A 13,607-nucleotide genomic window follows, 5' to 3' on the forward strand; every position below is an offset into this window, starting at 1 on the left:
CGTGACTGATGCGACATCTACCACCTTCATCTGACAGTTTTGGACCTCCCAATTTGAGGTTAAATATATGTTAAATAGATACGAAATTGACAAGTATTTGACAAATAGTTTTTTAATTTTAGAAATTGACAAATAGTTTTTTAATTATATTTTTTCAGTTTCTGTACAAAATAAGTTTAGTATTAAAAACTGGATTTCTAAAAATTCATCAACTTTATCTTTTCAACCATAAACGGAAAAAAAAAGGGAAAAATCTAGTACTGCGAAACCAAGTTTTTGCATGTGGAAGAGCATGTAATTAAAAACAATAATAGTAAAAATTATGATATAAAAGCTAAAGTCATCTGGCAGGCTGCAGTTAGGTTGAAGCCTTATGAAATATCATTTAAGATAAATTATTTAAATTTTTCCTATTTCAATTGCATAAAAATGAAATTATGTGATATTTACTTTTTAATATTAATAGCACGAATCCATATTTTTCTTTTCTCTAATTTATATGTAATCTTTGGAAACCTATAAAAGCTAAACTCACTATTTTTGCTATTATTAGCACAAATAAATACTCAACATGTATTTGCACCAATTTTGATAAAATTTATGGGTAAAAAGATCGCAAATGTCCAATTTTGTCATATTTCGCCGCTACGCACGCTGGCATCATTTCAAGGTACCCCTACCATGGTCACCCACGGAGCGAATACTCTTTATAAAATGCAGGAATTCAAAATAATATCAAAATTTAGACCTTAATAATTATTACAATTTATGAACTAACATATATAATCCACTGTTTGTCTATTTTATTATTTGTCTGTTATAATAAATATAATATAATGTCAGACCAATTAAATACACTGCACAAAATGATCAAATCTTACTAAGAATCGTATCAGTTTTTTAGGAACCAGCTGTACATGAATAAACCTAAACTTAATATTAAACTAGCCGATATGAACTTAATACAGGTATATATGTCAACACTCGAAGTAGTATGTAGAATATATAGAGAACGAAATACCACCTTATAGATGTAACTTATTCCAACATTCTTGAAAAATAAACAATAATGGTAATAGGAGAATAAAATGCAAAAATGAAAAACACAAAACTAGATGATCATTTGAAAGAAACGAAGGTCATCATGTCTTAGGCGAGCAAAGTAACAGAGGTGAACGTTTAACTCTCCATCAATACAGATGTTACGGAGAATTAAAACATGAGTGCAGTTGCGGTTGGAGTGGGTGCAGTTGTCCACACCCTTTCGTGAAAAGTGACAGCAGACGCGAAGAACGTGAAGATAGCTATAGATTTAATTTTGAGAGTAAAAATAATTTTTCTAATGAGATTTTTTGTAAGTTTCTTTTAGTAAAAATAAAGTGTACTAATGTATCAATTTTACACAAGCGAGTTATCAAAACAAGCGATTTACCCCAACATAGATCTTAGAATAAACATTGTGTTTAAGAATCATCTGCCAAGAAAATGTAGGGGATCAGTAATCATTGTTTAGGTGGAAGCACGGGGTAGCAGTGGCAAACTTTTTTGGGGTTTTAAAATTGACATAAAATTCATCACAATTTGATGAATCATATCTTGGTTACCGTTATTCCTACAATATTTTACAATTTACTATTTTAAAGTACAAAAAATAAGCTTTTCTTTTTATTGGATAATGAATATACCTAAAGTAACAAAAAAACGGGTGTGGCATTCCAGTGGGACTGCCGGTAGAAGTTATACTTCTATACACGCGTTCGCCTTTAAAAAATTATATAGGAGTCAATCTGCACAATCATTACAACATATGTAATGCTATAGATAAGAGAGAGCAGAAAGAGAAAAAGAATTAGTTATATAGGTATATGGTGCATCGTTTGCTGTATATAAACATTTGACCTATAATAGGAGTATAGTAAATGAAGGATTGTATCAATATTTTAATGAAAATATATATTTTTATTTTTATATATGTATAAAAGGAGTTAAATGCAAAAAAAATTACACACACTCTGCAGTAAAATTCATTGTTTATTTTGTCATTAATATAAAAATTACAATACAATAAATACACTGCAACATAATTTAATATAATAATACAATATAAATTAAAACGTAATATTCATAAGTATTTAAAACGGCCAATATACATAAACTTACTTTACGAAGATAAAAATAAAAAACCAGCAACTCGGATTATGTTGTAAATTTTCATTTTATTTTAAAATTTATGTTTTTTGCGTATATTACATATATTTAATAAGATTAACGTGAGGTTTTTAAATATTTCAAAAATATAAAAGGACATTTATAATTGGGATTCGATGAACCAAACACGTAAAGGATTTGCCAATTAGACATGACACTAACGGATTTCAAAATTGACAGTTCTCGGTAAAACAGTGATTATTTTGAAATACAAAAGCCTAAAATAATTATAAACGTTTAATTTTAAATAATACAAAACATATCACATAAATAATAATATTAATACATATTATATTATATATAATATTATCTATATATATATATATATATATATATATATATATACAATATTATATATATATATAATATATATATAATATTAAATATATATACAAAAGCAACATTTTTATTCTCGAGAGAGGAAGAGAGAGAAAATATATATTCTGTCTCACTCTTACTCATTATCTTACATATGTAATGGTTTCACAGATTCACTCTCATGCAAATTTCCAACGCCGACCGTGCGTATAGAAGTATAACTTCAAAAAATAGAATTAGAAATTAAAAAAATATCCGTAAAAATCTTTAAATATAAAACTTTAAAGAACCGTATCTTGCTTATAATTAGTTCTAAAAAGTTTGCCAGTAGACAGTAGAATTTTAAAGGTAATTATTTTTTCTTTCTATTCAATTTACTATTGCATATACCTAAAACTGCTTAGAAAAAAGTAATGTAGTAATATTTACGAAAAAAATAGGATAAATGGCTCAAAAATGGTAAGTGGCGAGTTCTTTTGTTGAACAACTTGTTAAGTAAGTTGTTTTTCTGTAAGGCAACGCTTGTATCTATATCACCGTGGAAAAAAGTTTTAAGACAAAAAAGAAAAGTTGCATGTACTTCTGTTTTTTTTTGCTTAGTATTTTGAATATATTTTTAACAAAAATAAAAATAATTTTGACTTTAAAAAGTCACTTTAAAAAGTGACTCGATTAAATATTGAACAACTTTTTTTTTAATGTATATGTACTGAAAGTACATAAAATTTTTTAATTAAATGATCTCTAGTGCCTAATCCATCCGTTTTTAAAAACGCACTCCTTTAAAAAAAATGGTGACATCCCGCAATTTTCCATATTTGATGGTCCACTGACCATATGAAACAATAAAATGTCGTCTTGTAGTTGAAGTTCCTTTTATCCATATTTTTTTAACATAATCAATATCCTATATGTCTATAATACTCTTCTTAAAAATGACAATAACGAACTACAAATGCACTGTAATGTGCTTTCAGGCTTATTAGAAGTACATAATTGCAGTACATAATTGAGAACAATCAAAGCACACGAACAACGCTTATTCTTGTGGAGATAACAAGAATAATCTGCTAATTAAATGAAATAAGAAATTTTCCGAGTGTAAAAATCTTGAGACATAAATAAGAATACAATGGAAAATGGACAGTACTCAGAAAATATTATACTCTCTCATTATGGCAGAATAACATGGCTGTTTTCAGAATAATAACAATATTATATTCTTTTTCTTTTTTACCTATTTCGAATTTTGTTTTACTCATTTTTACGTAGAATAAGTAGCACAAAAAATAAAATACATCTATTAATATCAAAGGTTAGGATGACAAGTCATACCGTTACCAGTAAGTCCAGTCCAGTAAGGTAACTATAGAGCGTTCCACGTTAAGAAGATACCATTGCGTAGATAGGGCCATGTATTTCTTATTGACTATAGAAACGCAGAGATGCCACGACGAATACAAGCACGATTCGGGGTGGTATTATATATATTTTCCTTTCCACAATCATGAATTAAAATTAATGTTTTTTAACGTAATTGACCAAAAGTGCCCATTCGAAACAAGAGATGAAAAGTAGGGAAAATGATTTGAATTAAATAGATAGTATTTACAAAGGACAATTTTTTTTATATTATTTTAATTATAGTAACGACAGTTTGTAGAAAATATTGCTTAGCTAAATCATGCATTTTGCAGGCTACTAAAGATAAGCAATTAAACGGACCGCTTTGTGTAGCGCAGTTGTCCAGCTATCCTTGTTGGAATGCATATATCTAATTACTAATTGCAACTTAAAATAATACGGTATGCGTATGTCAGCGATTTTATGTCTTTCTCTGACTACATAATGATAATCAGGCTTTGTGGTTCTTTAGTAGTTATTCTGACTTTACAGTTAAATGTTAATTGAAAATGGAAGTTCAAAAATTATACCAAGGGAATAGCTTGGACATCCGTGCAAAATAAAATGTTTTAAATGTATTTCATTATCATGTAAATTTAAGAAGTGATGAAAGTGTTAAAAGTTGAATCGACAAAGTAAGTGCTATGACGGGAGTAAGTTTTAGTACGATTTCTAACATACGCAAAGAAGCGGCGGAAGAAGGACTAAGGCCCATAAAAACAAGAAAACGTACCAAAAGTAGATTGAATAGCAGAAAGTTCACTTACGATGCAGTAGTTCATAAGCGGCTACGTACCATCGTGCATAGTTTTTTCTTTAAAAATGTACCGCCGACATTGAACAAAATTTTTGCACTGTTTAAAAAAGACAAAGATTTAGCAAACATGTCACGAACAATAATGTGTAGAATACTCCATGAAATGAACTTTGTTTTGTGGAAACGAGAAGTAAAGTCAAGCATGATTGAACGGCCCGATATTCTAAAATGAAGGCATCAGTATTTGAGTGAAATAAAAAATTTCGTTCTCAAGGACATAGTCTTTCCAAAGAATGGAAGGACCTCTCAGTGACTTCAACCAGGGATGTGATTGTTAAGGGGTTGTTACCAGGCCTAAAATAGCCGATACAACAAGGCCCCCGATTTGTTATAGTGCATGCAGGTGGCGAATTGGGCTTGTAGAAGGTGCTGCTTTTTGGTTTTTAGCTAAAAAAACTCAGCGGACTATAATAATGAGATGAATGGTCCTATATTTAAACAATGGTTTAAGGAAAAGCTGCTTCCTAATCTTCCAGAGAAAACTGTTGTGGTGATGTACAACGCTTCGTATTATTCGAGGAGAGATTGCTGGAGAAAGATTTTCTTTTTGAAGAAGATTATTTAAAATTAGAGCTCGATATAAAATCGACGAGATGTGATAAGAGAAAAATGTTGCCATTCTGAGACTACTTCCATACCATTGTGAGTCAAATCCAATTAAAATATTATGGCGTCAAGTCAAAAGACATATTGCCTCTTACAACATAGAGTTTAAGACCGCTGCTGTGGAACAATTAATAAGAAATGCATTTGGTGTAGTAATAGTGGAAAACTGGAAAAACTATTGTAAACTTGCTATTAAGGAAGAGCAAAAATTTTGGGTTATTAACGGGTTGATGGACAATATTGATCCTGTGGTAATAAATGTGACGGTTGACAGTGACAGTAATGAAAGTGATAGCGATGATAGAGAAGATGAGGACGATGTTAATATGCAGTGAGTAAATTATGTGATAGTGTGCAAATCGGAGGACACAAAGTGCCATATCCGAAAAGTCTGTAAATAATAGTCCGGCAAAAGTGAAAATTAGGTAATACTGCAAAAAATTTCATATAACATGGTGGTGATTCACCCTGTATACAAGGAAAAAATTTTATGTATGTAATTGTTGTTATTACTTACATGAAAATAAAATTAAAGCTGTACTTGTTTTATTTTAGTTAGATCTTATCTAAAGCGTTAATCAATATGTAATGTCAAACAATATTAAAATTGTTATTAAAATTTTACTATTGTTTGTATTACATTGTTTTTATTAAAAACAACTATTTTTATTAGACCTGTAATAATTATATACCTATATCTGTCAATTAAAGAAACAAGTATTTATAATGCATTATTTTGTATTCAACTACACATATCCTTTTATTAGTGAAATTAATTAACTACAACTACACAGTGCTGAAGACGGCTCTAATTGGAATGAATCATATATCGACAATCTAATATACTCCATTTGCTTAGCTCGGGCATATTTCGACAGATTCATTGTCGGAAACCTACAACACAACAATTCCTACTTCTCAGTATTAATAGCTCAAGTATCCTACTATTGCAGACTTCTTTCTTAGAAAAAAGAATTATTCTAAATAGTCGAAGTGTATACTAAACCCAAGGACACTAAACACAGATAGGATTGATTTTGTCCTATGCTCTAATGTAAGAAATGCGTTGTGTTGAGTGTGACGTAGGCGTGGGGATTTGTGGTTGACATTTCTTATTGTTTTATATAGAATAGTTGTGCCTGCTGCCAATTTTTTTGTTGTACTAGCGATTTAACGGCCTTATAAGACTATTTAATTATTTCTATATCAATTTACTTGTATAGAACATCCCAGAGGTACTTTTCAGTGCGTCATTAATTATGACGTCATAGAATAAATTAGGTGTGTCAAGAATTATTTCATATAATTATTGAAGAATCTGACAGATGCCAGGATCGTACTTAGCCACAGGGGTTAATCCCGTATATAAATAAAAAGTAAACAATGTTATTTATTAAATTTATAAATATGGAAACATTTAAAATTGACGACACAATTTTATTGAATTTTTGTATCTTCTTCTTCTCAAGGGGCTGTCTGCGCGTCGAAAGTTAGCAATCATCACAGCGATTTTTAATTTTGAGACAGCGGCTCTAAATAAGTCGTTATTACATGAGTTACGTCTCCTTCCTATGGATCTTTTTTTCCGGATTTTGTCTTCAGTCTCCTCACATCAATTTTCTTCAGTGTCCACGCTTCCATCCCGTATTATAATACGGATAGCACGTTGCATCTCAGCAGTCGTATTTTTAACTTAAGGTTTAAGTTTCTACAGCAGAAAAGCCTCTGTATTCTTGTAAATGCGCTTCTGGCCTGTTTGATTCTGATTCGTATTTGTTGAGAGCTGTCATTGTTTTCATTAATAGTTGTATCTAGGTATTTGAATTCTCTTACTATTTCAATAGGCTGATTCTGTACATATATCTCACGAATGTCCTGAGTTGTCTTTGTTATTATCATATATTTTTTGCTCTGTTGAGTGATGGTCCATATTCTTCTTCGCTTACTGCGGTCACCTAATTAAGAAGTATCTGTAGGTCTTCATGTGATTCGGCTAAAAGAACTGTATCATCATCGTATCTCAGGTTATTAATGATTATGTCATTAATTCTAATGTCTACGTTTCGGTAATCCATTGCCTTACTTAATATGTCTTCCAAGTATATATATTAAATAATACTGGTGTATGTATACACCCTTGTGGAATAACTCTTTGTACTTCTATTTCTTCTGATGTTATTTCTTCTATTCTCACTACTGCTTTTTGGCCATAGTATAAGTAATACAAAAAAGACTGTTTTCAAAAATTTATTAGGTAACTTAAAAATTAATTACATAAATAAAATGTAATTCTAATCATAAAAACTATTTACTCACTAATGCGTAATAATAATAGTTTATTGAAAACACTGAAAAGTAGAATTTGAATATCAGTGTAATAGAAAATTATAGAAAAATACTGCCAGTGGAGAGTTTCCTTAAAGATATATCCTTAGACCAATTCATGGTGAAATATTTCGGTCATAACCTAACAAAACATTAATTAGAGAGGTGCCAGTCAGATTTGGATATAAGAATTGGATGATAACTGGTTCCACTGGATATGATTATGGTTTTCACGTTTGTTGCGAAAAAAAAAACGAATGATATTGAAGATAATAAAAAAATACCACTTGGAGCTAAAGTAGTAATTGATCTATTGAAATACCGGCCTGAACCATCTAGAAATTAAATTAGATCAGGTCATTGGATGAGGACTTAGGAGTTTCCTGTGTTTACAACGTTTTGAGCAGAGACAAGTATTTATAAATAACAAAGTTTGTTTATCTAGCGGATAATGTCAAAATAGGCGATTCTACAATTTGTATGTACAAAATTAGACTTTTAGCAGATAAAATTATAGAAAAATACTGCCAGTGGGGATGTTTCCATAAAGTTATTTCTTAGACAAATCCATGGTCAAATATTTTGGTCATAACCTAGCTAAACAGTTAATTAGAGAAAAGCTAGTCAGATGTGAATATAAGAATTGGGTGATAACTGGTTCCACTGGATATGATTATGGTTTTCACGTTTGTTGCCGAAAAAAGCAAATGGTACTATTAAAAAAGACCACTTGGAGCTAAAGTAGTAATTCATATTTTGAAATAGTTGCCTGAACCATCTACAAATGAAATTTTTTCGATAAACATTTCATGACATATCAACTAATGATATTATATCTGAAACAAAAAAAATGTAAAGGCAACAGGAACTGTAAAATGTCCAGTTATCGAAAAAGCTAATGAAGAAAAATGCATATGATTATAGATTTGACAAAACTAATGAAATTTTGTGTGTGAAATGGTATGAAAATAGTGTTCTATGGTGAAAAAACTATGTGTATTGAATGGTGTTTTGAAAAATAACATACACATACCTAATGTCCCCATTACAGGACGCCCTTGTATTTCAAAATGTTTTTGAAAAAAAAAATATTTTTTTTGAACATAATAATAAATGTAACCCAAACGTCAAAATTGGCGAATCAAACGAAAAACGGTTGAGTATCAGCCAACAAAATCGTCATCTGAATAGTCAGAAGCCGATTCATTTAAATCGACAATTACTGGAGCTATGGGGTTTATGCCAATTCTTTTGGCAGTCTCCCAATACTCATTAATAAGTTTCTCCGCATGTTTTACATAGTTCCTTCATTTTTCTGGTGTAACCTAAAATTAAGCAAAGTTATTACCTAAGAATTAAAAAAAAAATTAATTTACCTGTTGTAAAGATTGTTTCCAAATATTTAAAACTGTGGCTTCATTTGTAACGCCAGCAGTAGTTATATTCGCATCGTAATACCTTTTGCAATCAGACCAAACATTCTCTATCGGATTAAATTGACAATGGTATGGAGGGAGTCTCAAGACCCGATGGCCATATTGAAGGGCAAGTCTATCTAACCTGTAAAACAAAATACATAAAAATGCCATTTAATAAATAAATTCTAATGTGTACTTAAATACTTTATCTCTATATGATACAGCTACATTTGCAGATAATACTGCAATAATAACCTCAGACGTGAACCTGACGAGAGCATTTTTCTGGTAAATGCTTCTTTACAATAGCCATTAACTCAAACTTCATCATAGACATTGAATATTTGATATTTCGGTTTGTCAACCATTCTATTAAAGAATGTTTGGTCCAACTTGCATTTGGAATTTTTTCAAGTAAAGTTGAATGGTACGATGCATTGTCCAATATAATCAACGAAGGTTCTTCTAAGTTTGGTAAAAGCTGATGCACAAACCATTTTTCAAAATTATCTGAATTCATCGAATCATGGTAGTCACCAGATTTACTTCCACTTTTGAAAATGAGTTCACAGTTATTAATAAACCCATTTTCAGAACCTGCATGAAGGACAATGTATCGTACACCTTCTCCACTCTTCTTTCGGACTGCATAACTACTGCCATCCTGCCAGCTCTTCCGGAATCCTCCTTTACTAAATATCCACGTCTCATCCAGGAAAACTGGTTTAAAGGGGTATCCATCCATTTCATTCTCTTTGTACGCTTTTAAGAACTGGAGTCTCTTTAATGTAACATGTGTTTGCTCCATTAAATACTTCCTGTTTGAAATATTACAATTCACCCATCTGAATTTTAATACTTTTAAAACTCGCTGAAGTGCAGAAATCGAAATTTTAACCTCATCCACTTCCTCGAGCTTTTGTTTTAGTGTATAGAGAGTTACATGCTCACCTAAAACGAACAAAGTAAAATTAATAAGACACCTCTAGAAACAATATTTGGAATGTAAAGTAACATATTAATTGTAACATTTGGAATTTATCTATTTAAATGGTATATGCAACAAACAGTATTCCGTTCATAAATCATAGTAAGCATATTTGAATAATTCAAAGTGTAAGAGTTATAAAAATATATCTATATATTTTCCTAAAATGTATGATGTAAATGGACAAACTTCAGCAAAAAGGCAAACAGGACTCTTAAATCTTTATTACAATATTGTAAGTAAGTTTACCAATTTACCACAGAAGTTTGGTACTTATATCAGTAGTATTCTTTTTATAATCACTTTTCACTTCCATATATTTTATATATTATGTAACTAGTTGTCAGTAACAATTTTTAAAAAAAAATGTATCTGAAAAGTTAGTTGCTCCTGCCTTTCTACATAACAGAAATATGATAAAATATTTTAACTACATATATTATTATTAATTATATATTATCTGTGACTTGGAATAAAAAGGGCGGATGTCCATTTTTCTGGATTTTAGGTTAATATCATTTCTATAGTAAGGACATGAGATAGTTTCATTTAAAAAAATCAGATGTCTGTATCTTTTAGGTTTTTACCTTTTGCAAAACATAAAGGTGTAAATAGATAAAATAAGGATAAATAGTTTAATTACTATTAATAAACACAAATACAACAATCATATGGTTCTTCTACAATGGGTGGACGAGCAGCATTAAGTGTCATTTTATTTTATGTTATTTATAATATTTCTAGCATACAAATTGTTTCAAACATAGGGATATTCCAATATTAACTTTTATAAGTATATTGATACGTATTGAGTCATAAGCTTTTAAACTACAATCAAAAGTGGTTACAATGTGGCCCAATACAAACAATGGCAGATTACTGGAGTTTACATGTTGTGACACCAGCCCTTTTTATTCCAAGCCACATTATATATATATATATATATATATATATATATATATATATATATATATATATATATATATATATATATATATATATATATATATATATGTATGTATATGTACATAGAGGTTTTAACTTACCTTTACTAAACATTCCGTATATACGAGTCCTAATGGTATGCTCGTATTTATTTAAAATCAAGTTAGGTTCACAACTAGTGGCTACTGATTCGCTTACTTTATTGGTATAATCAGAATCTTTTTGTATTCCTTCATTTGCTAATCGCCTTATGGTTGGCAAAGAAATTTCTAACGCCTCAGCAACACGCTGAAATAAACAGTAAATAAAACAACTTTATTTTCAGGGTAATTTTCAACTTACTTCACGAACAGCAGAAATTGGTAATAATGTTTGTCCAGCTTCCTTTTCTAATTGAAAATATTTCAGCAATTTTAATATTAGTACTTGTTCTTTTTCAGTATATCTTGTCATCTTGTACAAATACAAATAAAACCACAATCACAATACTATGTAAAACAAAATACAAAATAAAATTTAGCATCTATATTCTTTGATAAAATTATAATTATACAAAACAAATACTGACCTGAACGACAGCCGTCACTAGCTGTTCGAACACTTCGAAAGAATGGCCAGCATGGACGAAGTTTTACGTCAACTGTCAGTAAAAGGCGTATTTGATTGGCTAGAGAAAGCGCACATCTAAATATCAACGAATCAAACGTAGGTTAGGAAAGAGCCGCTTATGTATGTAAGCTTATTCTAACGCTGCAATATAGTTCTGTTTAATCACGGAACTACCGCTTTCTCCGTCACATCCAACTTAATGCATTAGAAAGAAATCGAAAAACTGTGACGCACTGAAAAGTACCTCTGGGATGTACTTTATAAACAAAATGGGTGGTAATAGATGTGCCATAATATATGGTTGTGACAATAATTTTAAGAGTGTGAAAACCAAGAATATGCCTGTTATTTGTCACACTTTTCCAAAAGGAAAGAATTTATAGTCGAAAACTATAAGGGCTGAATGGATTAACTGATGCAGAAGAGCTGATAATTTTAATCCTGATTCTAGTAGAATATGCTCTGTTCATTTTACAAACAATGACTATGAAAGAGATCTTCAAAGTAAATTATAAGGTAAAATAAAAAAGTAATAAAATACCTATAAAATTTTTTTAATGTAACTTATTTTAGGTTTACCTACTAAACGCCTTTTAAAGAAAACTGCAGTTCCAAGACTTTGTGTATATAAACATACCTTTGACACCCCTTCAGTCTCTACTCGTGAAGGTAGATTAGATGTTAGAAACAGAAAGCAACTTGTAGCAAAAATTACAAAGATTGATTCAAATATTTTGAATATTGCATCTAATCAACATGAACATACTATTACTGAATCTGAAATAATTTTTGAACAAGCTGGGGCAATATAGATTTAAAACCTGAAGTAGATTTGAAGCAAAATACAACGAATTATTAAACAAAATGTATGAAAAATTAATAGCTGATCATTCCAATTTGAAGAAAAAGAGTCAAATAAAAATAAAAAGTTTAACAAGTCAGTTGAGGTATTCTAAAGCAAAAAATTTGAATGTTCAGAAAAAATATGAAATTTTGTTAAATAACACGTGTGGATCAATATATTATCAAAAGTATTCCAAAAAGCCAATCTTAAAATTCCTCAAGAAAAAATAGAAGAACCTGATGTATCTAACAATAGTAGTTTTTTCTCTTTCCAAGAATCATCTAATCAGTCTGCCACCTCATATTGTGTTATCAGTGATTTGCAGGAAACTATAGAAGATGCCATATAATACATCGCTGGGTATTTAGCAAAAAAAATTTAAAGATAGTTTACCTGATTAAGGTAATTTCACATACAAAGTTAGTGAACATAGTTATAGTTTACCATCATGGGTGTAGCAACTCTCTTATCGAGGTCTTATCAAGCCTACAGATAAGTGGTTCATATAAATGAAATTATGGAATAAATATTACGAAAAATATATTGATACCTATAGGAAAAATAATGGAGTTGTTGGAAATATTTCAAAAAGGATTTAAAAAAAAAAGAAAAAGTGTTGCCATATACGCTTACTAAAAACTTTTGTAAACTTAGAACAATAATTAGAATGAATTATAGAAATTTAAAATTCAAGGAAGCTGAAAATTTTAAGCAAAAAAACTTATCCGTGTTGGATTCAACTAGGTCAAAAATTAGGAAATTAAATAAAATTGTTCGGTAGGGAATGTTTCTAAAGTTTCCTAGTATTGTATACTGTTTAGTTTTACCTATGTATGTTTATGAAATAAATGGTTCCGTATTAAAATAGTTTTATTTCACATCAAATGTTTTTGGATATTAATTTGTGCTCTGACTACGTAAGTAAAACACGGATTTATAGATTTTATTTACCAGAAATATTTACTTTGAGAGTAAACTGACTTTATTAATTTAATTATAACACCAGCAAATGCATTAATTTCGAAAATAAATTTTATTTGCCATGTAAAACAGATCATTAAGAATTCACAAGTCTGAATGTCTTAGGTACTGTTAAAAATCTGATTATCTGCCATCTATTTACAA

General features: G+C 29.8%; 2 protein-coding genes across 2 annotated transcripts in view; both read right to left on the reverse strand.

Moving 5' to 3' along the window:
- LOC140441283 (acetylcholinesterase) overlaps positions 1–13,607 on the reverse strand; it is an 823,341-nt gene that overhangs the window by 173,257 nt on the left and 636,477 nt on the right. The window lies entirely within an intron of this gene.
- LOC140440891 (uncharacterized) lies at positions 9,353–11,482 on the reverse strand. The gene is made up of 3 exons (XM_072531255.1): positions 11,372–11,482; positions 11,131–11,317; positions 9,353–10,047 (listed from the first exon to the last, which is right to left on the reverse strand). Exons 1-3 carry the CDS (start codon positions 11,480–11,482, stop codon positions 9,353–9,355), a joined length of 993 nt encoding a protein of 330 aa, XP_072387356.1.

The sequence above is a fragment of the Diabrotica undecimpunctata genome, chromosome 5, assembly GCF_040954645.1.
Source record: "Diabrotica undecimpunctata isolate CICGRU chromosome 5, icDiaUnde3, whole genome shotgun sequence".
Classification (NCBI taxonomy): Eukaryota; Metazoa; Arthropoda; class Insecta; order Coleoptera; family Chrysomelidae; genus Diabrotica; species Diabrotica undecimpunctata.

Coding starts and splice junctions, on each gene's coding strand:
- LOC140440891 (XM_072531255.1), bottom strand. CDS start 11,482: ATGACAAGATATACTGAAAAAGAACAAGTACTAATATTAAAATTGCTG. Junction 11,318..11,371: donor CAATTTCTGCTGTTCGTGAA/GTAAGTTGAAAA, acceptor TGTTTATTTCAG/CGTGTTGCTGAGGCGTTAGA. Junction 10,048..11,130: donor ATACGGAATGTTTAGTAAAG/GTAAGTTAAAAC, acceptor TGTTCGTTTTAG/GTGAGCATGTAACTCTCTAT.